Genomic DNA, 27,454 nt, shown 5'->3' on the forward strand with positions numbered 1-27,454 from the left:
GGGAAGTTAACGTAAATCAATGAAGAAGAAGAAAAATGGAACTACTCCTGTAGCCAAGTGCAGCAGGAGATGTTAGCATGAAGAAAACAATGAAGGCAGAATTGGAGCAGGGAATTCAACTCATGAAATAAAAGAACCTGAGACTTGACACTTAATTATCCCACTGTGGCACAGAAATAATAGGTTGCACTTGCAAGCTCAAGCCTATTAATGGTCATGACATATTCTTAGAAATTCATAGAGATAAGTGGGCGGGGGACGACGACATAATGTTCTTAAAAGGGGGAGAATAGAACTAAGTTCTAACTGTTGGGGGGGGGGGTAGTGTAGCTCGGTGACTCTTGCTGTCTCCTGTAAATATAACCTTAATTTCTACCATATATCATTTTGCTTGTTCTTTTAAACCCAGTCCCTCTAGCATAGTTTATAAAGCACAGAAGTACTGATAGTGGATGCTCCTCCAATATATGCAAATATGTTTTATTTATTTTGTTTATTTTTATTTTTTATTTTTTTTTAGAATAATCTCCTTTTTTTAAAAAAAGCAAATAAACTGTGAGTAAGCACTCATGGAGTGCAGCAGACTTTCTGTAAAACGCTCCACGGTAAACATGAAGTCAATATAATTTTTTTTCCAGTTTATGAAAAAAGAAACCCACTCTTCTCTCTCTCTTTCTCTCTCTCTCTCTCTCTCTCTCTCTTTCATCCTTGGGAGAAGGTGACCCAGGAAATTCTGAAAAGTGTGCTTTAATTTTATTATTTTTTTCCCTTAAAAAAATCAGTGAACTCTGTGTGCACTGTGTTGTGTTTCAATTTTCAGATCACTGAAGTCAAGCCATTGCAATGTTATACCATTGTGCAAACTGTGTTCAAGTTGGGATCAAAGCGCACAGCCTTTCCTTCGACAGACTTCGCATTGGTGTCATACATGGGGTTTTCGAAAGCAGCTTGGCCATTGTTATTTTCGTGTACAGAGCATCCCGTGTACTGTGTTTTAGGTGCAGTTCTGTGGAGGAAGGCAGAGGAGAAAGAAAACACATTATCGTTTATGTATTGAAAGAATCCATAGCTTTCTTTTTAAGGCACGGCACTCAAAGCAAGAAAAATCTGTTACAATGCAATACAGATGTACAGATGATGCAGAAGCATTTCTATCGTAGATTGTCAGGCACCCATCGGCAGAATCAGATTTTATTTTTTTTTAGTTTCCGATTTTGTACAAATGAACAAATTCCCCCCCAAATGTGCATTTCCATCCTTTAGCCTATGCAGGAGGGAATGCACATTTTAGGCCGTTTTCGTTATTTTTTGCGTATTTTTCTACAATGAAATTTGCGTAAAATTCCCAAAGGCTAGGAAACCAGTCCGCAAGTCTGTGGACTCTACCCGATAGTGGAAAAGCTGATCTGCTGTGGAATCCATGGGTCAGATTGATAAAAAACTAAACTAATTTGGTTCCATTGCATATTTCTCCAACATCTCTAAAATACAATACAATACAACTTCTTTTTGGGGGTCCAAGGGCTCATCTACACCAAGCAGGATATTTCACTATGAAAGTGGTATATAAAAGGCAGGAGCCACACTACTGCTTTATAGTGCTATTGAAGTGCTCTGCAGGATCTACACTACTGCTTTATAGAGGTACTGAAGTACACTGACAACAGTTGGGGCACATGACACATCTACACCAAGCAGGATATAGCACTATGAAAGTGGTATGAAAGCGGTATGTGTCACGGGTCCCAACAATTGCAGTGCACTTCAATACTGCTATAAAGCAGTAGTGTGGCTCCTGCCTTTTATATACCACTTTCATAGTGGAATATCTGCTTGGTGTAGATGAGCCCCAAGTCTTGCATACTTGAATGTTGTGAGTACATTTGCAAAAAGTATCCAGAGGTAGATGGCTTCAGGGAACCCTGAAGTTGTAAAATTAGCCCAAAAGGCACATCTCAGCAAAGCTACCAAGCCCTGAAGCAAAGGAGCTGTAAGATTCCTCTTCTTGTATGACTAACGGCTCAGCTAAACCAAGCAGGATATTCCACTATGGAAGTGGTATGAAAGCGGTATATAAAAGGCAGGAGCTACACTACTGCTTTATAGCGGTATTGAAGTGCTCTGCAGGATCTACACTACTGCTTTATAGTGCTACTGAAGTGCACTGATAACTGTTGGGGCCCATTGACACATCAACACCAAGCAGGCTATAACACTCTGAAAGCTGTATGAAAGCAGGATATAGGATGTGTCAATGGGCCCCAACAGTTCCCAATGCACTTCAATACCTCTATAAAGCAGTAGTGTGGCTCCTGCCTTTTATATACCACTTTCATACCACTTTCATAGTGCAATATCCTGCTTGGTGTAGCTGAGTCCTAAGACATGACTAGACTCTAGAGAGAAGCATTTTTATATATTCAAAGTCCTCACTCCCATTCCATGTGGCTGGTAAAAGCCCCACCCTATCCCCAGTCAGATTGACTTGAAGGATGGCTTACACAGGGTATTTGAAGCATCCTTTCCCAAGCTGATGCACTACAGATCCTTGACCATTCGTCATGCTGGCTAGGGCTGGGTTGTAGCCCAAAACATTGGTGGGGGGTGGGGTGACAACCATATTGGGAAGGTTGGCATAAAAAGACTCTGCCTAAGCTTTAGCTCAATTGGTCAGGATTCATCATACAAGCTCAGGGACAGGTCCCCAAAGCCTTAAATGTCTGCCTTTAGTAGGGTTAGGGGGAAGCATTTGCACACTTTTGTCTGAGCTGTGAATAGTGCCTCTAGTACTTAAAAGGAAATATAGAGAACTGCAATTTGGATTTCCACCCACTGAACATATGCATTTCCACATGTAAATTGAGAGTCATGGACATTTGTCTCCACTCTACTCACTATGTACTACTGGGGAAGGAGGGAAAGTTGATATAAAACAAATAATCTGAAAGAAGATCAACCAATGGACTATTACATCATCCCTAAATATCACTCAACTGAGGACAACAAGATGAATTTCTAAAAGACGTTTGTCAATAGATCCTGATAATGGCTGCATTGTCAATGACAGTTGTGGAACAACTCTCCATAATAAAACCTTTCACTGACATAGGACTCTTCTAAATACTTACAACCTGGTAAACTATGTGGAATGTAAAATAAATTATTCAGGAAATACGAGACATAATACTGTAAATGTCAAAAACAAAATATAGGCAATATGTGAAGTACACAGCAAGCCCTTTTTATTGCTGCATCCCGAGACACCAAGAAATCTGAATAACCTTACACATCTCTTAGAGATAATAATTTACAACAACAATTTAAATAGGAGAAAGAGTATAATGTAAGACAATAACCTTACCTATCAAGCATCCCTGACAATTCTAAAATGAGGTTAGTGTATGTATACACTGAATTGAACGTTTTTTCAAAGGAGCTCTTAATTTATCCTGAACAGAATAATGGGATGTACAGGCAGTAAATAATCCAATTTAATGATAATAGTGAGGATGAACCAAAGACATCCAGGGCAGATATTGCTACGTTTTTTATTTACTCCAAGGTTCCCTCTCTGATGGGCTAGGAATGATAAAGTTTTGAGATGGGTTCTCACGCCAGACAGATGTGCCCAAATGCATTCCCCTCCCAATCTGACCTTAAGTGCAGTTCTGAGTGCGAGCAAAATTTAGCTGGAGGGGCTCAAAGTGTTTTTGTTTTTTAAAAAAGCCCCATTGTTCTGCAGATTATCTTCATTTAATTTTAGAACTGTTATTTTAACTTTGCTGTGTTAATTATCACCATTTGTTTCTATAACAAAAATGTGGGAGACAGATTTTGTCCTTTAACTGTATGGATGTGTTTAATCAGATCCAGTGTAAATTGGAGTTACACCTCATAAATCACTTATGGGCTTAATGGGCCTTTTGGATTCTTCTGAGATTCCCATGGATATTTCTATGAATTCTGATTAAAGCATACAAATACATTTTCTAATAATCCTAGTTGGGGATTCCCATGAGTGCTATCTTTTTTGCTGGAGATTGCTAATTTAGATTTTCATGTTTTAGTTCTTGCACAGGGGTGAAGATCCAGGTGAGCCTGTCAGGTCTGTGCACACCTGGTGCTCTTCCCTGCTTAACTGTCAGGGAGGCAGATCCAATCTAGATTAACTTCATCCCCCCTCACACAAACTGGTCTCTCAGGTCTTCGCAGATATCCCCATGCTTGTGGTTAAGGCATCTACGGTCCAAGACAATTGCCAAAATGGCTGAACTGCAGTAAAAGGAAATAATTCACTTGTGTGGTTTTGTTTTCAAATGTAAAGCAACTCATAGGAAAGCAAATATGTGCTTACTGCAACATGTAGACTCACCTTAGAGTTACACAAGCATGGGAGAGTCTTTTAGGAAGTTGAGATTTAGCTCTGCTCAATTTAGTTTTCAATTCAGAAAAGAACATCTTCAGTAGCAGAATTGGTTTAATGAATTAGATGGCATATACTGCTGGATAGTATTGAGTCTCTCCAACTAATATTTATCCAAGGGTAAACAAGAAGACATCCTAGGCTTCCCCCATGGCCATTTCAAGGAACTATTACAATAAAAAAAAACCAGTGGAACAGAATAGCCTGGATCAATATACCCATCCCATTCACCTCCCTACCTGATCTAGATAAGATCTGAGACCTGAAAAGAAGATTTAGCCTTAAACTTCCAACTCCAGTTCAAAACTTCTCACATCTCTCATTAACACACACAATCACATTTACGTGTAGGTTTATATTCTTGCTTACCTTTGTTTATAAAGATAAAATCCAAATCCTGCTAAAATAAGGGCAAAGAAAGGCACAAGAATAGCAATGGCCACAGAACTGCTGTTTGTACCATGTGGTTGGTTTGACGAATTTGAGCCTTCAGACATATTAAGTCCTGAAGAAACAAAAACAAAACAATATATGTTACCTCTTGTTATGTTTCTCATTCCGAATACTTATAACACTGCGGTATACAGGAGGGTGAAGTAAAACTAGAAAAGAAACATCAGTACAGTTGGGCCATGAAGGTAGTATATGATCAAGAGTTCTGCAACACTACATGAAATGCTAATTTTGACAAGAATATTAGTCATAAACATCCAGATCTTGCCACAAGCATGGTGCTTTTCTTCCCAGCTATGTGGGGGGAAAAGTCTGTTACATAAGTCCTTTACTGTAATTGTCTCATGGGTTAATTTTAAGCACACCAGTGCAACAACCACCTATATTTTTGAGATGGCACAACCATTCTACTCTATAACACTGAGATACCATTAGACATTTTCTTTTGAAAAGAAAAGCAGGATATTTTAAAATAAAATAAAAATATGTAAATACATAAATAAATGGTAAAGTTGGCTAGTGAAAGTTGCAGCCTAGACTATAGTGAGGGATCATGGGAGCTGTAGGACAAAACCTCAGGAGGGCCACAAGTTGCTCATTCCTGACTTACATAATACACATGTGGACCTGTTCCAAGATGCACTCAACATTTTGTGAACCGCCCAGAGAGTTCCGGCTATTGGGCGGTATAGAAATGTAATAAATAAATAAATAAATAAATAAATAAATAAATAAATAAACAAACATGAGCATCCTCACACACTGAAGCCTACCGGCAAGCGTGGATCACCCTTCATGGATCAGAGAGATTAATGGGCTTTTTCCAGCTGTTACATGTAGGACAAATGGAATTAATATGTAGTTCAATTGCACGTAGTGTACAACTGTTGAAAAACATGTACATCTGCAATGTGACATGGGGATATTCTCTCTCTACCATGTCACATTTCGTTTCAGTTCACTTTATTTATTTATTTATTTGATGGATTTTAGGGCTATCTTTGTCACATCTTTGTTATATGCATAGATTTCCATCTCCTGAAATTGTGGAATAATAATAATAATAATAATAATAATAATAATAATAATAATAATAATAATAATAATAATAATAATAATATCTGTGACCAGCCACAATTTTATTCCCCCTGTCCTCTGCTTCCTTCTTCTCCTGCCTCTTTTGGACTTTTATCTCTAACTGATCTCATCTGAATCTTTGCCTTTTATCCAATCTCTCATCTGGACCCTTGATACAATCTTCTGTGTTCTTTCTTTCTTCCCTTTAGTCCTGTTCAGCTGAAGCCAATACCTGTATCTATTTTGGCAAGGCGCCCATGAGATGGCGGGAATGTATATGAAAATAAGGCCTACCACTGGGCAGATATCTGCACAACAAGCATAATTTTTAATTTGTTTTCTTGGTCCCTAATCTTGAAGAATGTGCACCTGATTCCCCAAATCCTGCAGTGTCATGCAGCTGTTTTTCTAGCCAGTAGCTGCACTGAATTTTGTTCACCTTTCTATGTTTATATATTCATCCTTGTTTATATGCCTTTTATGTATGGCAGTCCTTGCCCTTTCCTTAGTGTGGTCTTGGTTGCTATGAATTTCAAATACGTCTGCGGTGAGGATATGGAATAATGTAATGGCTACTATTCTTGCAAAGGTTGTGATGGCTCTCTAAAGCAAAAAAAGAGGGGGGAAAGCTTCTGAGAAGTGGATTTCTTAGAAAAGAAGACAAGTTTTACAAATCTAGAAGTTAGTTTTAGAATGTTTGACTTACTTGAGTCAAACATTGAGTCAAGTGAATCAAGTGAGTCAAGTGAATCACTTGAGTACTGATTCACTTGATTAGTTATCTGGATTCTCTGATGCTCCCACTTCCTTTTTTCCCTTTTTTATTTTTTTAAAATGCATTATAGATGCCAATTATGATGATATACAAAGAAGAAAAGAGAGTTGACGATTTATAAAATTATAAATTTATTTATAAATAAAGTTGAATGTCTGAATTGTTAGATAATGTAAGTGAATTTAGTTTTTGTTGGAAATAACAACTTGTAAAAGATCAAAGGATTTTTTAAAAAATATATCGTTTACTTTAGGACATTTAATATTCATTTTATAACAAAGCTCAATTAGAAAAAATAGGAAAGAGGAAAAGTATGGTAGTCCTCTACGAGGATTCAAGGAGGAACAGACATTTGGGAAAGAAAGGGCTGTTTTCTGAAAAAGGATTACAGTGTCCGTATGGTCTATGACTAGTTTGTGATGTGGTGGGTACCGTCAGGTATAAGTCTCAGCAAGGCCTTGAAAGTTGTAAGTAAATTTAATTAGAACTGGTTTGGAGTGTCAGAGTCTGAGCAGTCTTATCTCTGCCAGGGTTCTCAGAGTAAGTATAGAAGGGAGTAGTTTCGTCCCTCCTCCCTTGGCCTTGGGGCTATAAGACTTCTCTGGGAAATTGATAGCATGTTTAGAAAGGTGGGGGCGTTGTTTAAGGAGTCACTCAGATTGTGGCATCATCTTGGTGGGCTGAGCAGTGCCACCCTGTTTGTACATGGGCATGATTTATGGGGCCAGAGCCCCTGTCTGTCAAGTGGCTTTGGACAGGCCCACACCTCCTTTTATAAGCTGGAGCAAAGGCAAGGAGCCTTTGCTAGTATCATCTTTCGACTCATGGCCTGAAATCCCTCCCTGTTTGAATCCATCACCTTTCGGGACTTTGAAAGCACTCTGCACATGGACTCTCCTATTAGGACTTTGAATTTCCAAGGACTGTGCCATGAAAAGTACTGTGAGGCTTTTCATATTCTTGAACTCTTGTTTGTTGTGGATTGTGTGTGTTTGCTCATGAACCGCTCAGTGTAAGGGTAGACTGGGGTTGATTTTTATTGTTGTACTTTTTCCCTGCAGACTCAGGTGGAGGGCAACACAGGAGTTCTTCTGCCTGAGATTTTTACCCACCCCATGATCTTCTTTAGGCTTTGGCCATGTTCCCTGAGTTACCAACAGCATTTGGACTAGCTCCCTTGGGATGGATTGTTAAGCCTTTCAAGAATTCCTCATTGTGATTGCCTGAAGGATCATGTCAAGGGTCTTTCCCCTCCCTTGGTCAAGTTTGGGACCTGTTTTTGGAGATATCAACTAGGAAATCAGGTTTCTATTGTAGTGAGTAGCATTTTGACTGTAAGTTATCTTGAAGCCTAAAGCTTTCTGACCATCTATCAAGTATTTTTGAAGTGTGTAACCATTAAGCTTTTCACCATGGGATTTCCTCCAATAAAAGAAGTCTCACTGGTTGGGTGTCCTGTGTCAGTTTGCCAGCATGTGTGAATGCCAGAGAGAATGGGAATCCACAACACGTACAAGAACAGAGAGGAACACTTAGATACATTTGTGATATTATTAGGCACCTAGTGGGGGTACAAGAACAGAAACAACACTTTGACCCCACCCCAATACAGACCTAAATAATAGAATTAAATTTTAAAAGGTGTCTATAGTGAATGGATGGATATTTGGAAAATGGACTCATATTTTCTTTCCTTAACGTGGAAGTGGGATGAAGGTGTGAGGCGCTAGCTGAGACAGCAGTTGGATCAAACTAATGCTGTGATGTTAGTACCTCTTTAATGGGGTACTATGATGTAAAGCAACTGGGAAGTAAAGTACTAACCAGAGCCAATCAGGGTCTGGAAGTGGAATAAGGTGCAGACAGTATTACTTTCTCCCACTGCTTTTGGCATTAAAGAAATACAAGCTGGTGCAGAAATATCTTTTAAGACAAAGAACTGTCCAACCTAGCTCTTTAAAATTTACAAGACTACATAAATTATGTAAGCATCTACTTGATATGTTATTTCTTTCCTTTTACACTGACAATAAAAACGAGAAATTGATAGTCCCTAGAAACTATAGGAACATTGTCATTTCCAGATAAAATTATCACAGTTGAAAGGGGCCAAGATACTTAAAAAGGGATTACAGTGGAGACAACTAATTCCTCTTGTAAAACTGTACAGATTGGCCTAAATGGAATTCTATTTTCTGAGAAGTGTGGACATTTAACATTATACCAGCTTCTCTTTAAAGGAAAAAAATGCAGTTAACCTGGGCTCCAATAATTTATAGCTTAATATTTTCTTTTTAGCTACCTAGCATCTTCTACTTCTTTTATATGCTTATGGATGGAGGCAGTAATATTTCATTAGCGCCGCGGAATGTGTGGGGAAAAGGTAGGTGAGCAGAGACTGCAAAGAGCAGAAAGAAAAACACGTGAATTGCAAAATCCTTCTTAAGAATAATAATAAAAGTGTCATGGCTGAATCACTACAGTGGCACCAAGGTATTTTAACATACATTGATTTTGGCTAACTAGAGGAAGCTTGGGACTGCATCTAAGAGTTTCTTATTGGAATATTTCTTCTCTTTTTTTCTTCATACCAAATATGCTTAAATTCCTGCATTGAGCAGGGGGTTGGACTTGATGGCCTTATAGGCCCCTTCCAACTCTACTATTCTATGATTCTATGATGAAATATAAAAATGGTAGACATTTGGTATCAGATTATAAAAGAAGGGATGTATGAGAAATTTGTTTCAGATTTATTTTTTTTAATGGGGATTTGACCCAGTTTGCATCTTTTGGATCAAACATGGCCTTGGATGGAATCTGCAGTTGAAGTCCATACATTTCCAATGTGATTTGTGGACCAGAAACAGAAAAAGATGTATTTGACAAGATGCATGCATTTGAAAGCTGGGCATGAAAAAATAAATAGTTTTTTTAAAATGCACACAATGGGAGAAGAATGCATACCTTTCAAAAAGGCACACATTTGATAAATCCATTTGGAAAAATAAGCATGAATATTCATGCAGCACCCCCCCCCACACACACACAAAACACACACCAAAGCTCATAATCTGAGACCAACTTGAGTCAAAATGAGCTTCAAGATGGAATTAGGAGAACACGGGAGAATTTGAGTTTTGCTGATTCGCACATCTGTATTTGAAAGCAAAGTACATTTCCTGGTGAAATTGAAAAGCATTGTTTTAGAAAGGAGCGTTTGTCACCTAGAGACAGCTGATGGTGCCAAGTGTAGTAAAATAAATAACACTGTTTGAGACTGTAAATCTGCTTTCCTTTATAGATTTTAGAGGTTTTATAAATGATGAAAAATAACAATAAATACATGCTCAAAGAACAACCCTATGGTCCTTCAGAGGGATTCCAAGGGGCCATAGCATATGGCAGATTCCCCACCCCCAGTCTGTACACAGAGCCATGATGTCAAGGAGGGAATCCCTGCTCAGATCCCCTGCCCCCCAACACACACACCCTTCCTTGACACCGTAGAAAGCTCCGTGGCAGCTTTTCCCCTTACTTCACTGTCGCAACCTCAGAAGAGGACAGGGAAAGAGAAAAGGGTGGGTTCTGGTGGGTATGGATGGCAGAGGAGAGGCTGTGCTGGATCCACAAGCCTCTCTGTTCCCTCCCCCTCGGAAGATAAGCAAATGAGATGGGCCCACCAAGCTTAAAATCGTACGAAGGAGGAACAGGAGGCAAAAACACCTCCGTCGTTCCTCCCATCCTGCCTGGCTCTGGCCAGAAGGGCTTAGGGTGGAGAAAGGGCTTGAATCAGAGCCCTTCATCTACACATATCAGTCCTGAAGGATTCTGCTCTTATCTGTGTGAGACAAAAAGCCAATAGGATCAGGTTCAGTGGCCTGCCCGTCTGTGCAATGTCACCAGTTGTGGCGTAATGTTGCACTTGTAGTGCAAGTGTACCAGTTCAACTGCACCTTGCAGGAGATGCATCAGATTTGAGCTGTCTAGTTTGCAACCATGGCCTTAGCTAGACCTAAGGTTTATCCCGGGATCGTCCCGGGGTCGTCCCTGCCTGCTCCCGCGGTATCCTGTGTGTCATTTACATGAACAGGGATGACCCAAGGACAATCCCGGGATAAACCTTCGGTCTAGCTAAGGCCCATGAAGGAGTAGCTCTTTCACATGAGGGCTGAATTGTTTGCAAAACTGAAGGGCTGTTTTTGGAGGAATTAGTTGCATTAAGTTTCTGGAATTGTTTCATGAGAGTGAGTCCATGGCCAGGGATATATAGCCAGGGAACTGGAAGGGTAGTTTGCCTAATTACATTCAGTGTGGTAATTTATAAATTGATTTGAATTTATGTCCACCTCTGTTGCAAAGTTTCAAGGAACAGATTATGAAACACATTATGAAAAAGTAAAGAAAGGTAAATTAAAATAACCCATTTTCTTAACACTTCCTGCCAAAAGCCTTCTCTTTAAATGATCTAAGAGTACTACTTCAAGCAAGGTAAATTAGAGCTGTAATCAATCTCCTGGAGGAAGGCAATTCTTTAAAATAAAACCAGAACTGTTAATCTGGATTCCCTTATTGCTGTTAAAGTCCAGCTGTCTGCATTCTAGACATATCTACACAAATTCCTTGTCAGACCTTTTGAGATCAGAGATAATTCCAGGGTAGAGTGCACACCCCTAATGTCTGCTATTAACAGACATGCATACTAGATTTCAAACACATAATTTAAAATCATATCCAAGCACTCTTGCAATCATTTTATCAAGAAATATCACAATTATAGCCATGTTCAGTAATTCAGAATCCATGTAAAGTAAGTATGTGAAGGGGAAAGAAGGATCATGCCCAGTGAATGTTCCCCCCACCCCACCCCGCAGACTTTCACACATTGTGTACCCTGTTCACATGTAGACTGGCTCCATGAGATCAGGTTATCACCTTTAAAGCCCTACATGGTTTGGATCCAGGCTACCTGTGGGATCGCCTTCTCCCATACAATCTGCCCTGCACACTCAGGTCCTCTGGGAAAAATCTACTTCAACTAGCAAAAACTAGATTAACAACTGTTACCCAGAGGACCTTCTCTTCTGCCACTCCCAGACTGTGGAATGGCCTGCCAGAGGAGACTCGTCAACTTAACTGTCTACTAGCATTCAAGAAAGCTATAAAGACTGATCTCTTCTGGCAGGCCTATCCAGTGGAATTTTAAGATGTTTTTAAAATGTTTTAGGATGTTTTTTAGGATGTTTTTAACAATGTATATTATGTTTTAATTGAGTATCATGTGTTTTATCGTTTATTTTTGTTCCCCACCTTGATCAAAATGGAGAGGCAGGTAAGAAATAAATGTATTATTATTATTATTATTATTATTATTATTATTATTATTATTATTCCTGCTTTTTACAGGGTTTGTGATCATGCAGCCTTATTCACCCAGAGCCAATCAGCAGATGGGTATTGGAAATGGATCCACCCCTACAAATGGATCGCAAATGACTACACAGGGTTTAAATATCACAGTACTAATGCCTACTAGTTACCTAATCTTTGAAGTCCAAATTGTCCATAATCTTTACCCTGGATAAATCCTTGAAAGACATAGGTAGCACCATCAGGCTCAGCAGAAACCTACAGGAATTAAAAAAGGAACAAAATTAAACTGGATATACATATACTGGGGTGGGTTTTTTTTAAAAAAAAATCAGAAGCTGGTTAGATTTTTGCTTAAACAAGGCAGTTAACTATTGAGCTACTTGCAGATATTCTGTACTAGATTTCCCAAACAGCAGTTAGTTGAGCTAAGAAAATTTGTGAGCCACTTTAAATCTTTGTGTCTGGATTGCCTTAAATGTGTTGTTGTTTTTATTAGCATCTGGCATTACTATCAGTAAAAGAGATGGGAGAAAAATCTTTCTGTGTGATTGCTCTGTACATTTGTCAAAAAGAGCTACTGAACTTATAAATGAATCATATCTGACCGCAGAGCCAAGAAAATTGGTTGGCACATTATTGGAAACTAATTGTAGTTCTCCCCCTTCCTTCCTTCCTTTCTTTCTTTTTTAATAAAATGGGTATCTTTCAATCCAGCGCACAATGATCACTGAACAGAATTTAAGTGTGTATAAATACGTTCTTGATTCTGGACAAGGAAATGAGATGAGTTACATGGTGACCATTGGTGCATGGCTGCTGGTAGAAAATGTTCTGCAGTTCTGTGTTTCAGGTCTAGCAGCACAGGCTGGTCGCTTTAGTTTCAGTATACCATCATGATCAGCTGTAACTGGGTTGCAGGTATTAAAAAAGCCAGTGGACATAGAACTGGGTGGATGCTGATACTCTAACTATCGTCTCTTCAGTTTGCACTGCTGGATCTGGAACTGAATGTTTCCCAGTATTAGTTGCCAACTTGATGTGTTTGCTAGGAATACTGAAGGAATCTGTTGGAGGGATGGAGTTCAACAAGCTGTCATCGGTTTGGCTCCCCAGTGGTTCATCTTCCACTAGATGGCCAGCCCGACTCAATCAGCAGCAAGTTGGGACAGCTAGGGTGTTATTGATGGGTTTTTTTTTTTTAATGCACAAATTACAGGAACAATCTGTGCAATTTTGCTCAAATTTTGATAATTATGGCTGCAATTTCATGAATTGCAGCCGCAATTTGCATGAATTACAGTTGCAATTTTTCACAAATTTGCAGTCGCAATTTGTGGAAAATCTATTTGCACAAATTGCAGCTGGAACAACCATATCAAAAGAACATGTAAATAGTTCCCGGAGTTTGGGAAAAACCTGCAAGTCGGCTCGCAAATGCAAGCCGAGTCAGGTATGCTGCAGAACTCTGATAAGCCCCCAGATGGGCTGATTTCCTGGCAACATGGCGTTTCCCTCAGTCCTAGCCCACTCCTTACACTGTACAACATTTTATAGACTGTTGACAAGTTTATGGTTCCAATTACTGAAGTCAAGAAAGATTTAGGTCAAGGAATCAATGTGGATGGAGAAGACTAGGCACACCCTCCCTCTATGCCATGACTCCAATCTTGATTGGCATCCTCCACAGCTGGGTTTTTAGTGGGTTTTTTTTTTTTTTTTTTGGTAAAACAATAAAAAGACAGAAGTTCCAATCATGGGATTCCCACCTCATGTGTAGTTTGACCCTCACAGTTTATTAATGTTCCAGTAACTCGATGGGGACCTTCTATATGCATGGTTTGGTTGTAGCACTAGATGTTGAAATAAGATACACCTACTGAGATAGGGCCAGGAAAATCATGACATCATAGTTTTACTTATCTTAGCAACATTGGTTCTGAAAATGATCAATTGGTAGTTAGTGCCTATAAATGAAATTATATGCAGACGTATTCATTATAAGGAGGGGAGAGGGAGACATTACGGAGATACAGCCTTTTCCTGCATTCCATTTTCAGTCAAGCCACTGGAATAACAATGCACCTGTGGTGGTTCAAATGGTTGGAATAGCAATAGCAGCGGATCACACACATACCGAAAGGTACAAGCTAAAGGCTCATTTGTTCTTGGATATTTTAAAGCAATTCATGGGTGCAGTGACTGAGGTCAGGCATTTGTGGTCCCAACAGTTACCAAGACAGCTTTTCCTTTGCAAGGGCACTTATCAGAGTGGAGAGAGTGTCTTGCCAAATAAAGATGGAAGGCATATATTTGTACTGATATATGTGGATCTATTTTCTTGACAGAATATCTGGGGAGTTTTCTACCTGCACTATTATAAGGCAAGTGTGTGTATGAAGTACAATTGCACTGCATAAGAAAGCCTTGCTATAAATAAAGCAGGTTTCATTCTATGGCATGGAAATGCAAATCAATTAATGTTGCTATGAATATATTAGAGGGCACGGAAGTATCACATACTTTTACAATAAAGTGATGAACATTTTTTGGAAAGTAACTTTGAACTAGCTGACTATGTTGTATGTTGACCTCTCCACCATAAAGATATAATCATAGAATCAGAAGGGGCCGCTAAGGCCATCAAGTCCAACCCCTTGCTCAATGCAGGAATCTACCTTAAAGCATCCCCGACAGATGGCTGCCCAGCTGCCTCTTGAAGGCCTCTAGTGTGGGAGAGCCCATGACTTCCTTAGGTAATTGGTTCCATTGTCCATTGGTTCCATTATATGGTATAATCCATCAATGGCCTTTACAAAAACCTTTTGGAATCAGGCGGTATTGTACTACCAACATTTGTTCTTGTCCTGTCAACAACTGTTTGTATGATCCTATTTGTCAACATTCCTAATTAAACTTTCATTTTTAAAATGCCCCTTTCCAGTCTCATGCACAAGCTATCATTTCCTACTAAGACAGTATTGGATTTTGCCAGAACTATACTCACAAAGCCATCCATTGCCCATTTTTCCTCCTTCAGTTTGTTCACAGAAGTATGGGATGGTGCTTTAATGAGATATATATGGAGCATTAGACGGGCTTCTTGGCTTTTATACACCCCTGTAAAATATAAAAGTAGTTGATCTGTGCCACTTATAAGTAATTTAAGCTCTAAACACATTCTCTCTCTCTCTCTCTCTCTCTCTCTCTCTCACACACACACACACACCCCTTTCTGTCCTCCTCACATTTCTCACACTAAGTCCTTCCAATCGCAATAGCAAAACTTGATTTTCATGCTGTTCTGATATTTAGTAATGGAATAGAAAATAATAATTATTTGAATAATTGCACATTTCAAATCAGCAGTGTCAGGGGTTGATCAGCTCTCATCTTTATTCTTCCCAGCCCCTCTTTTTCTCTTTTCCTACTGCAATTACCACCCCCTCAGTTCTAGCATTAAAAAGATTCATGGCCCTTCGGACAATCAGAAATGAAGAATATACCATGGGTTGGATCCAGATTAAGTTAGGTGAAATCAATGTCATTGAAATCAATGTTCTCCAATTTCCACTTTGAAGCTCGTTCTAACTCATAGCTATATTGGATTGTGAGCTTCGGAGGATTTGCATGAAAATTTGTGAGTATTTACACAAAACTTTTTTCTCTGATTGACTCAAGAATGGCCCTTCCTACACCTAAGGATTATCCCAGGAAAATGGAGGGATCGTCCCTGCATGTTCCGTTGTGTGTCATTTGGATGCACAGGGATGATCCCAGGAAAAAAGGTAGGTGTAGTAATGGCCAATGTTTGTGCCCATTTTCAAATGTATGCATTTTACAAAGACATTTTATGTTGTTGCAGAAACTGCATTGCAAGCTCAGAAATATATGGGCTTCAGAATGCAGATTGCGTTTGGGGGTCTGCTTTCAGTTCCAAGAGCTGTGGATTGGATAAATTCTGGTCAAAAACAAATAAATTTCTCATCCGAGATCTAAATCCTATATGTTCAGCTGAATGCATGGTTCTGTGCTAAACACAAACCAGACACACAGCAAAGGCTCTCTTTTTCTTTCTATATGCATTATAAGACTATTGGAAGGGAGAGAGAAAGACATACGTTATTGTGGCTCTGTGCTAAAAATAGTTGGGAGTGTGTTCACCTGTAGACAGTTTCCACATGCTTCAAATGTAATTTGCAAGTAGCAAATTGCAAGGCTGATTAAAATCCACAGAGGCACATTTTGTGACCAAGGATGAAACTATAAGGATTGCATCATTTATGCAACACTTCCAACATTCGAAGTGTTTTCAAGCCTCATTCATCCTCTGAAAACCCCTGTGAGACAGGGCACTCTTATACCTTTACAAAAGGAGAATTGAGGCAACAACCCCCAATCTATCCAGTTTATTCATAACTGAGGGGATATTAGAGCCATAGTCTCTCAACTCCACATCCACTATACCATACTGCCTCATTTAAGTGGGTCCTAAAAATATGTTGGAACGGTGAGTACTGTGTTTTAACATATCTGGGGAAAGGCTGTAGATGAGAAAGGGTTATAGCTCAGCGATCAATTATGGGTATCTCTACATGAAGCTTTTATCCTGCACCTTTACTGAGGCTTCTGCTTCAAGATTCTTTGTGGGATTTTCCAGGGTTTCTCTCTCTCTCTCTCTCTCTCTCTCTCTCTGCCTTTCTATATGTTTCAGTACGTAATCACTAGATGGCACTGTCGTATAGTGGAATTGAACAACTTCAAAAGACTCCCATTCCGCCATTTGTAAATAATGCCACACATTCCTCATTGGGGTGGGGGGAAGCTATAATGGTTGCAAACATCAGGAGATGCCCTGGAGGTTGATGACATCATGTAAAGGGTCTACAAACTATCACGAGTGACCATTCATGAGAGCACAATAAAAGCCTCATGTAGAAAGGCTCTATATGGTCTGTTCTTGGTATCTCCAAACAGGGCTTGTAAAGACTAAGGTCTAAAATCCTGAAGATCTATTGCCAGTCAGTGTAAACAATGCTGTGTTATATAGCTGAATGGTCTCAGTTGGCATAATGCATCTTCTAATGTTTGTAACACAGACAGTGTAGTATCCTGTGCGGTACACGTTAGAACTATCACATTTATATTCCCCCTTCCTCTAAGAGGCCCAAATGTAAAGAAGTTGTTTAGAAATGGAAAGTAATCTAAGACACTCGACATGCTTTCTGACAGCACGCTGGGTGACATGAAATGTTGAAGAAATAAATGGTCAGAATTTACCAACTGAGGCTGTCAGTGGGGCTATGAATCCATTCTGTGTTTCAGTCAGATCTCTGAAGGTGCTGAACCCTATCCCAAAATAGATTCAGTACCTTGGAGTATGCAAAGGTTTGTATGATCAGGCCTTAAATCTACATTTTTACTCTGTTGATTCAAAGTATTATCCATGTTTAAGACTGATGAGCCAAGAGGTAGCACACACCCAGCTGCTGCCAGATGTCTTCTTTCACTGCCAAAGAATTACTCGATTCAGGAAAATATTAAAAGCTGAAGTTAAACTGACAGGGTTTACCAGGATGAATGAATTATCTTCCCTGATAAATTCCTTGAATTATTTTTTCTGGCAAATTATGATAGAGCACACTTGCAGACTCTAGCAAGGATGGCTGAAAGTGGTCTCTCATATGGAGCTAGCCACTGCTACAATATATATTTGTTTTAACCCTTTTCAGCCATTCCCAACATGCAGAAATTATGTGTGGAGAAGGGGCAGTAGGATAGCAGGCGATCCTACATAGTACTGCCCACATCTCTTGGACCTCTGCACATGGTGTGGACATCCGTACCCATGAGTGAGCTCAAGTTTAGGTTTCCACATGCACGGCCTACATTGCACTATCATAAGAGGCCTCTAAGCGCAATGCCAATAGCATTAGGAGGCACAACAGGTCTTCCAGGAATCCTGTTACACCAGCAAATGCTATTAGCATTGTGCTAGAGGTTCCTTATGCTCGGGTAATGTAATTTACGTTAATACTCACATTGCACTGGATACTATCCCTTATTTGTAACCTATTTCTATCCTGCTTTCCACTGAAGCAACTGACAATAAAAATAACATAATAAATATTGTGATGTTGAATATTACAATGTGGATATTACAATATGGATATTTCAACGCTCATGAGTTTTAAGGAGTCTTAAAAGAAAGTGATCTACAATATATTTTCTCAATCAATAGTCACATATAGGGGGGACACCTGGATGAGGGCCAATAAACTGAAACTGAATCCTGACTCTGTGGGTTGGTGGTTCCAGGTCCGGGAATTGGGGTGTTCACCTGTTCTGGATGGGGTTGCACTCCCTCCAAAGGAGAGGGCCATAGTTTGGGGGTGGTCTTGGATCCATCTTTGTCACTGTCACCTCGGTGGCCCACAGTGCCCATTATCAACTTTGGTTGGTACACTAACCAGTCCCGTTCCTGGATAGGGATAGCCTAGCCACGGTCATTCATGCACTGGTAACCTCATGATTAGACTACTGTAATGCACTATATGTGGGGCTGCCCTTGTGCGTGTTTTGTAAGCTGCAGCTAGTGCAGAATGCAGCAGCCGGGGTGCTCACTGGGACACCTGGCTCTGTTCATATAAAACCTGTGTTAAAAAATGGCACTGGCTGCCTGTTAACTACCAAGCCATATAAAAGGTTAGGTTATTATGCTATAAAGCCCTAAACAACTTGAGACCAGCATACCTAACAGACAGCCTTCCCTTATATACACCCAGACGACAGTTACCATCTTCAGAGCAGATCCTGCTGGCCACAGAATGTCGCCATGAAGAACCTCAGCAGTGGGCCTTCTCTGTAACAGCACCCATGCTCTGGAAAACCCTCCCTCGTGTGTTCAGGAGGCAGAAAATGTAATAGTTTTTAAACACCTCCTAAAAACGTACCTCTTCACACAGGCTTTCCCTGGACTGTAATTTATCTGATTTTATATTGCACTCTTAGCTTTTAACATTTACATTTATTGTATACTTAATTGTATTTTTATGGTTTTAATTGTGCACTGCCCAGAGAGTTATATGCTTTCTTTTAGTGGATTATCTCTTTCACATTTGAGCTCTTTAAGGATTCTTAGGTATATGACATCCAGATCCAGAAATTTATGAATTTCTAATTTCTTAACTAGCCCTAGAACTTCATCTCTTGTTATCTTTATTTAACTTACTTTTTCTTCAGATGTTCTTCCTCCACCCCCCAAAATAACTCAAGCTTGGGTGTCTGTCTAGTATCCTCTACCGCAAAGATTGATGCAAGAATTCATTGGGCTTTTTTGCAATCTCTACACAAGGCCAACTTGTGCTTTCTGTTCCTAGAATATCTGAAGCAACTCTTAGAACATACTTGTGAATAGAAGATATATTTTTTCTCTGTGTATTAAGTGTTGTTTTGAAGAATACAGGATGCAACCTACCCATAATAAGCATATTTGTCCATGCAATCCTATATATGTGTAATCAGAAGTAAATCCAACTGAGTAGAATGGGACTTACTCCCAAGTAGGTGTGCACAGGATTGCAGACTACACCCCATCATTTTAAATGGAAATACGGACATGTATGCTTAACATGAAAACAATGGAATTTAAATGTGCTTAACTTCATTCTCTGCCCACCCCCTTTTAAAACCACACACTGTAAAAGGAGGAACAGTAACAATAGGACAATTTCTGAAACTGAGAACTTTGTGGCTGTTGGTTTTCCATGGCCATACCTGAAAGTAACAGCTCCATATTGCTATTGGTAAGTGTTGCGTTCACCCTTCCCGATGTTGCGTTGAAATGAGTAACTGTCAAGGTCATGGGCTGTTTTTTGCCTTTGTAATTGTAAGAGCCTTTCCATATGTAATTCTGGGCGAACACATCATCAGGAACTGCAAAATAATAATAATAATAATAATAATAATAATAATAATAATAATAATCCAAAATGTTAATGCACATTGCCATATTTGGATTGCAGTAACTCAAATTCAAATGAGAATAGACACTCAGTACCTCTCCTCTCCTCTTATTTTTGTTACTGGAAATTATATTTATGATTTTCACAATGCATAGTTTGCTTGTGTTTAATGCACAACAATAATGCTTGAAAACCCATCTGTGAGTTAGCCTTAACTGTACCTGTGCTAATGGAAACCTATAATAATACATATTATATGCATATTTAAAAGATATCAACAATAAGGCCAGGTTCTAGTCAGCTTTTGTAATGCCTCCATGGAAACTATGGAGAAAAACTACGGCGATGGCGGCAGAGCCAGGTAAGGGGGCAATGGGGAGGGGGGTCTTACCTCCATCCGTCCGCAGTCCTGCGGCTGCTTCAATGGAGCCCGAGGCCTCAAACAGGAAGACTACACCTAGTCTTCCTGTTTGAGTCCTCGGGCTCCATTGAAGCAGCTGCAGGTCCGCGGACGGATGGAGGTAACGGAGAGGAGGGAGGAGGGTTTACCTGGCCCTGCTGCCACCGCCCATGCGGCGACGGTGGCAGAGCCAGGTAAGGGAGAGGGGGTCTTACCTGCATCCGTCGTGGCCCATCCCAGCTTCACTAGAGCCCGCGGCTCAACCAGGAAGTGTAGGCTGCAATCGGGGCCTACAGTTCCTGGTTGAGCTGTGGGTTCTAGTGAAGCTGGGATGGGCCGGGATGGACACAGGTAAGGGGGAGGAGTGAGGGGGCCCTTACCTGGCACCACTCCCTGCCACTGCGGAGCTCCGATTCAGAGCCGGAGCTCTGCAGCAGAGCAGAGCGGCCCCTAGGCGGATCGAGGCGGGGCAGAGCGGGCGTGGATTGGGCGTAAAGAGGATCGGGGGTCCGTGCACACCCCTATTTATTTATTACATTTCTATACCGCCCAATAGCCAGAGCTCTCTGGGCGGTTCACAAAAATTAAAAACATTCAAAGTATAAAACAACAGTATAAAACCATAATATAAAATACAATATAAAACATTTAAATCAAATGTTGATAACTTTTTACATTGGCAGCATCTCTGCTTTTATTCAATGATACTGAAAGTATGACCACAACTCTAAATATTTATATTCTTGTGAAACTTACTATAAGAGATACGTTTTCTTATCTCCATTTCTAAAAAAATCACCAACCTTTAAACCATATGGCAACCTTGGACTATGGTGAATTTTTCAGGACAATTTAAAGGACAGTTCTAAACTTCAACACAAAGAGTACACCTTTTCCACACACCACACATAAACATTTCTTAAATAATGAAAATGATTCTGTGGCTTCTTTTAGTGCCTTACAGGCATTTCTCCCATTTTTAACGCTAACCAAGGAATCCTTTTGGAATAAATAAATGTTAACCATTATAAATGAAGGTGCAGAATGATGAGCTAAGCTCTAATGCTAAGTGAAATCAATAGGGAAAGTTTCGCTAATAAGTTTTAGGGTTAGGCTCTTAAATGTAAATTGATGCATATAGCCTTATAATCAGATTTAAAGACTAATATCTTAGGATTGTGAAGTATTAAAAACATAATACCTGTGCAGATTTTTTTTTAAAAAATAAAGAGTTTCAGTAGAGAAATAATACAATATTTTCTATTCCATTACACAGAGACTACTTAGCTTGGCTTTCAAGTATGAGCTTACATATTCTGTTGATTTGGGCTTTAAAGTCTATAATGAAATCTAGATTCTCTGATCAAGCATACTTATTACATTCATCTACTACATGTAAGCAGTAAGTATCTACAATCCCCTCTGCTGAGGGAGTAAATGGAATAATAAGGCAACGCCTTTAGAGAAAAATGATTGAAAATTACATAAAATCAAAGGCACTTCACAGCATTTATTAAATACAACTTCCATCTTCTTGTATTTACTGACATGGGAAACACAAACGCCTGGGACGTAGTTCCTTGAAGGAGAGAACTAAGATGAAATTTGGTAAGATTTCAAAGGAACTTTCTTTATATACTGACACTGATTCATATAGCTAATCATAACGTATGTTCAAGATGACAGCAAGAAATCTTCTAACCCCTTGTGTGCTGTTTGCCTTTCAACAAACCCTTGTACACAAAGGGCAAAATCTAACAGGGCGCTTAAATCTCCAACGATTCTCCAATGATTCTGTTGCACAAGCAGAGGGAAGCAAAAACGCTTCCCAAAGGAAGACCTGAAGTGAGAGCAAACACTAGTTTTTCAATGCCCCATTCCAGAAACAAGCATTTCTACTCATTTCCAATTGCCCCAGAAGCGCTAAATCTTTGTTCTGCAAGTGGTAGGAGCATTACTTGTGGATGGTAATTGGTGGGGCATAAGAAAAGCAGCAGAGGCATAACCACCCCATCAGTTTCCGCCCACATATGTTTCTATAGACTTCCTGCAAAAATGTCCACCAAAACTTGCATTGGCCAGAAGGATTGCTAATTGTCCAGCACCGTACACCCCCTGAAAAAGCCTTCCTCCATGTTGAGGGGTGTGTGTGTGCATAAAAAACCACGCCATGTGCCCAAGGAATTGCCCCCAGAAGGAAATATTATCCCTCACTTCAAATGCCTTCAGGGGAGAGTGGTGGGAACTTGCCCAATATCTCCACACAAAATTATTAAAGTGCGTTAGGACACCTTCATTAAAAATTACAATTTTGGATTCAATCCAAAGTAAAGCAAACCTAAGTACCATTGAAATTAGGAGAAATAAAGTGTACAGTTAAATGCTTATGGGTGCAGTCCAAAGACACCTCATTACTATGCTGTTCAATTTAAATTTACAGTGAAGAGTTTGTTCCTATTTTCTTTCTGCTTAAAAATTCAATAAAGAGAAATTTGTTGTTGCTTTTAAAAAGAAGCAAATCCCACAGAACACATCGTAAATGTAGTTCATATCAGGCTCAACATTCCTTTGCTTCAGTTGGACTCCCACATACTTATGTATTTGTTTTATTTGTACCCTCCCACACAAAAAATGGCACTCAAAGTGGCTTATAGAACCAATAAAATCTGATTAAAACAATACATTAAAATATAACAAAATATAACATGTATAATTTTAAAGACAGACCCATAGGTTTCATAAACATACCACTAAAAAGTGATGGTAATAAGGTGCAATCCCTTTGCTACCCTATAACCTCTACCCTTACTACCATTTTGTCTCACTGGATGGGGGATGTTCTGGATGGGGTTGCACTTCAGGGGGTTGCACTCCCCCTGAAGGAGCATGTTTGTAGCTTGGGGGTTCTCCTAGAACCATCTCTGTCACTTGAGGCTCAGGTGGCCTCGGTGGCACGGAGTGCTTTCTACTAACTCCGGTTGGTGGCCCAGCTACGCCCCTATCTGGACAGGGATAACCTAGCTTCAGTTGTCCATACTCTGGTAACCTCCAAATTAGATTACTGCAATGCCCTCTACATGGGGCAGCCTTTGAAGACGGTTCAGAAGCTGCAGCTTGTGCAAAATGCAGCAGCCAGATGGATAACTGGAACAAGGCAGTTTGAACATATAACACCTATTCTGGCCCCCTTGCATTGGCTGCCTATACGTTTCCCAGCCCAATTCAAAGGTGCTGGTTTTATCCTATAAAGCCCTACATGTCTTGGGACCAAAATACCTGGTAGAACGCCTCTCCCGATATGAACGTACCTGTACACTGCGCTCAACAACTAATGTCCTCCTCTGGGTGCCTACTCCGAGGGACGCTCAGAGGATGGCAACAAGGGAGAGGGCCTTTTTGGTGGTGGCCCCCCAACTGTGGAATGATTTCCCTGATGAGGCTCGCCAGGCGCCAAAACTGTTATCTTTCAGGTGCCAGGTAAAGTCTTTTCTGTTCTCCCGGGCATTTAGCAGCATTTAACAATGCTAAGTTTGTTTTTTAATGGATCCCAGAACTGTTGTTTTTAAATGGATACTGTTGTTTTTATACTGTTGTTTTTATGCTTTTGATGGTTTAAAATTTTGTATATTTTTAATGTTTACTGTTTTTAACTTCTGTAAACTGCCCAGAGAGCTTCGGCTATGAGGCGGTATATAAACCTATATATCGCCCCATAGCCATATATAGGACCTAATAAATAAATAAATAAATAAATAAATATAATAATAATGTAATATAAAAAGATAAATTAAAAACACAAAAATTAATGAATTAAAGAGCATCCAACCAGTTAAAACCAGTATAGAAATGAATAAATAAATAATAACAACCTTTAAATAAAAGCCAGCTGACATATTTGGAAGGAAAAGAAATGTCATTTTTGTAGTTTGATTTTAGGATTTTATGGGGTTAAATCTCTCTCTCTCTCTCTCTCTCTGTGTGTGTGTGTGTGTGCGCGCATACATGCTAGTCAGTTTCAGCCAAAAGTTTAATAGTTTAGAAGTCAATAGTTTAATTAGAATATAGAGGTCAAGACATTTTACTCGGGATCCTGGAGATGATAAAGTTCAACAAAGTATCAGAAAAGAGAAAAAAAGAAAGAGAGAGAAAGAGAGAGAAATTTTAATTTAGGAAACAGAAACTTAGTTTGCAGAAATAAACAAGAAACTACTACCCTGATAATTTGGACTAAAATGCATTTTAGATGATAAAATCCAAAGGCAAAAAAGCACAAGGGGGATGAGAGAGAAAGCGAAGGTGGGAAGGAAAGAAAGAAAACAAACACAATCCTAGAGGAAAGAAAGAATAAGATCTGCTGGAAGTGGAGAACTGATCGAGAAAGCTTTACCAATGACAATAAGATATTGCTTGAATAAGGAAGGGGCCTGGATAAAAAGGGGAAACAGTCTAGTTAGCCTAGCTGGATGTGTTTACTCCTGGTGGTTTCATTATCTTCTTCTCATATGCTGTGCCTGTAAGTGCGTGTGTCCCTTCAGATTTTATAAATTTTCTATTGATATTTTTCTTCACTAAAACCTAAACTTTGTGATTTGAACCCTTTGTGACCACTTTTTGCGTATTTCTGTGTGTGGTTTGTCCCACCCCATGGCGAATAGTAGATACCTGAGTAGATACCTCAAGTAGATACCTGAGACCCAGTGAGTTTTAAGATGGATTTTGCGGAGGCAGAAAGAGAAATAAAGATATCAACCACAAAGTTTGAAGATTTGGCAGACCTTAATTATTGGTGGATAATTGTTCCTGCACTAGAAGAGACCCATTTGCTTGCATACAAGCCTGCTATAATACAGAGAAACACTAGAGAGGGTGATTTGATCCTTGCAACATTTGCAATAGCTATAAATGTCCTGTCATAACGGAATATTGCCAAGATGATAAGTTATCTCCAGGTAATCATGTACACTGGTGATCTCTTCTTATGAAAGATAAAAGGTTGTGCTTTGCCTTTAGGATTGTGCACATCTAGATCCACCAGGTCTCCAGGTTTGACCTGAAGTGATATAGTAATGGAAATAGCAGAAAAATGAGGACATGTGTTATGCATATGGCTAAAATCTGAGGAGTAATCCTATGCCAATCCTACTGAAGTATACTAGGTGGCCTGTGATGTGGTTCCACCAACCAGGTAGCTTTCATAGTTGGGGAAAGGTACAGCAGAATTAGGGGTATCACAGGAGTACAAAGGGGGGTTGGAGTCTGGTGGACTCCCCCCTGCTCAGCTTCCCAGACTCCAGTGTGCAGAAGGTGCCACTTACCCTTTCCTGTTCAGCTCCCTAGATGAGCCACCGTGCAGTCCACAGGCATCTGACACTTCAGTGAGCTGCCAGTTTGTATAAAAATGGCAGCTCGTTCTTTTACATAAACAGCCTTTTATGCAAATAGCAGCCATAAAGTGGCCATTTATCCAAGATTACGCGTGCAATATTGTGTAAATGGCCACTTTACGGCCACCATTTACACAATATTATTTCTCCCCCGAAAAGAAAGCCGCCATTTTTTTTAACACAATGACAGTTTGGCGAGGGATCAACCCGTCACATGTCACTCACCTGCAGACCACTTGACATCTCACACAGCACAATGAACAGGGGCGGCCAGCCAATGGGGGTTTGACGAATGGCACGCAGTGTGGATGAAGGTGAGACCATCCATTCCTAAGTGGAATAGACATTCTATGTGCAGAACTACTAGCATCTAGAAATCCTAGCTTTAGCTCTCTAAAGATATGGCTAAATGAGTTTTGCTAGCTCCATTTTCAATATGACAGACGGCAACATTTAAATCCTAAGATTTAAAGTCTACATTTGCATCTGTGTGTCATAAAACTCTGGTGCACAAACTCAACTTAATGGGGATTCGTTGATCTGTATGAAGTTTTCGCTCTCTCCTTTTTTCAGGTCCATGGAAAAATTCAGAGCAAAATTGCCAACTCACCACTAATTCTTGAGTAAAGTACAACATAGAAAGAGCTATCATAATAATGCAGCTGTTTCTGCAAGCCATTATTTTTTCTTCTTGAATTTATCACATCATACTGATGGATCTATTTTCAAATGCATCCCATATTTCCTATCTAAGCAAATTAAAGTGGGCAAGTAGAAAACAAGGCTCGCAATACTGAAATTGCTCACGTGCTGCAAGATGAACTGAGAGGAAGAAAACTAGGACATCTGGTTGGTATCTTATATGCAATATTTACTGCATTAATACAATGTTGCTTCTAGGGCTCGTTTATTTTCATTTCAGTTCAGGAGGATTTCAGAATTTGGTTTGGCATTTGGGGAGAACCCACAAAATAAACTGAGAGGGTATAAGATTGTGGGGCGATGGTGCTCACAATTCCTTTTCCTTTTTTTATTTTTATTTTTTACAATAGCTTCATACTTGTGTCCTTCCCAATGGAGTGGTAGCCAGATCTCTGTTGCCGCTGGCTTTAAAAAGAGTTTTTAAAAATGTTTTTTTTAAAAAATAATAATAATAAAGTAACACACACACACATACATACACATTGCAGCTGTATGTCCCCTCCCCTCCTCCAAAGCCATTTGGGGATCAGATCAATACCCCTGAAACAGAACCAAGAAGGCCATCAACAATTCACCATTGCCATTTCAGCTAACTCATATTTACACGCTCTTCACCATATTGGTGAGAGGTCTCAGGGGCAACACTATTCATATTTCGTTTTCTTTGGATGACGACAGCGCTGGAGATTTAAGGTGTCTATAGTATTGCATTATTTCCAAAAAAAGCCAGCTGTGGCAATGCATTTTTATATCCCGTATTTTTCTTCCAAGGAACCCAAGGCGGCATACTTAATCCTCCTCGTTTCCATGTTATCCTCACAACAACAACCCTGTGAGGTAGGCTGGGCTGAGAGGATGCGACTGGCCCAAAGTCACCCAGTGGGTTTCCGTGGCTGAGTGGGGACT

General features: G+C 39.8%; 1 protein-coding gene across 1 annotated transcript in view; it reads right to left on the bottom strand.

Annotated features, from left to right (window-relative positions):
* Positions 1-604: 604 nt before the first annotated feature.
* CSMD3 (CUB and Sushi multiple domains 3) overlaps positions 605-27,454 on the bottom strand; it is a 787,235-nt gene continuing 760,385 nt past the window's right edge. The window contains exons 66-70 of the mRNA XM_063131067.1: positions 19,875-20,033; positions 15,106-15,218; positions 12,269-12,356; positions 4,793-4,928; positions 605-1,006 (exon numbers count right to left, since the gene is read on the bottom strand). Coding sequence (XP_062987137.1) covers positions 847-1,006; positions 4,793-4,928; positions 12,269-12,356; positions 15,106-15,218; positions 19,875-20,033 — 656 coding nt within the window. The 3' untranslated portion in view covers positions 605-846. The remainder of the gene's footprint in view (positions 1,007-4,792; positions 4,929-12,268; positions 12,357-15,105; positions 15,219-19,874; positions 20,034-27,454) is intronic.

Source organism: Elgaria multicarinata, chromosome 7 (assembly GCF_023053635.1).
Source record: "Elgaria multicarinata webbii isolate HBS135686 ecotype San Diego chromosome 7, rElgMul1.1.pri, whole genome shotgun sequence".
NCBI lineage: Eukaryota > Metazoa > Chordata > Lepidosauria > Squamata > Anguidae > Elgaria > Elgaria multicarinata.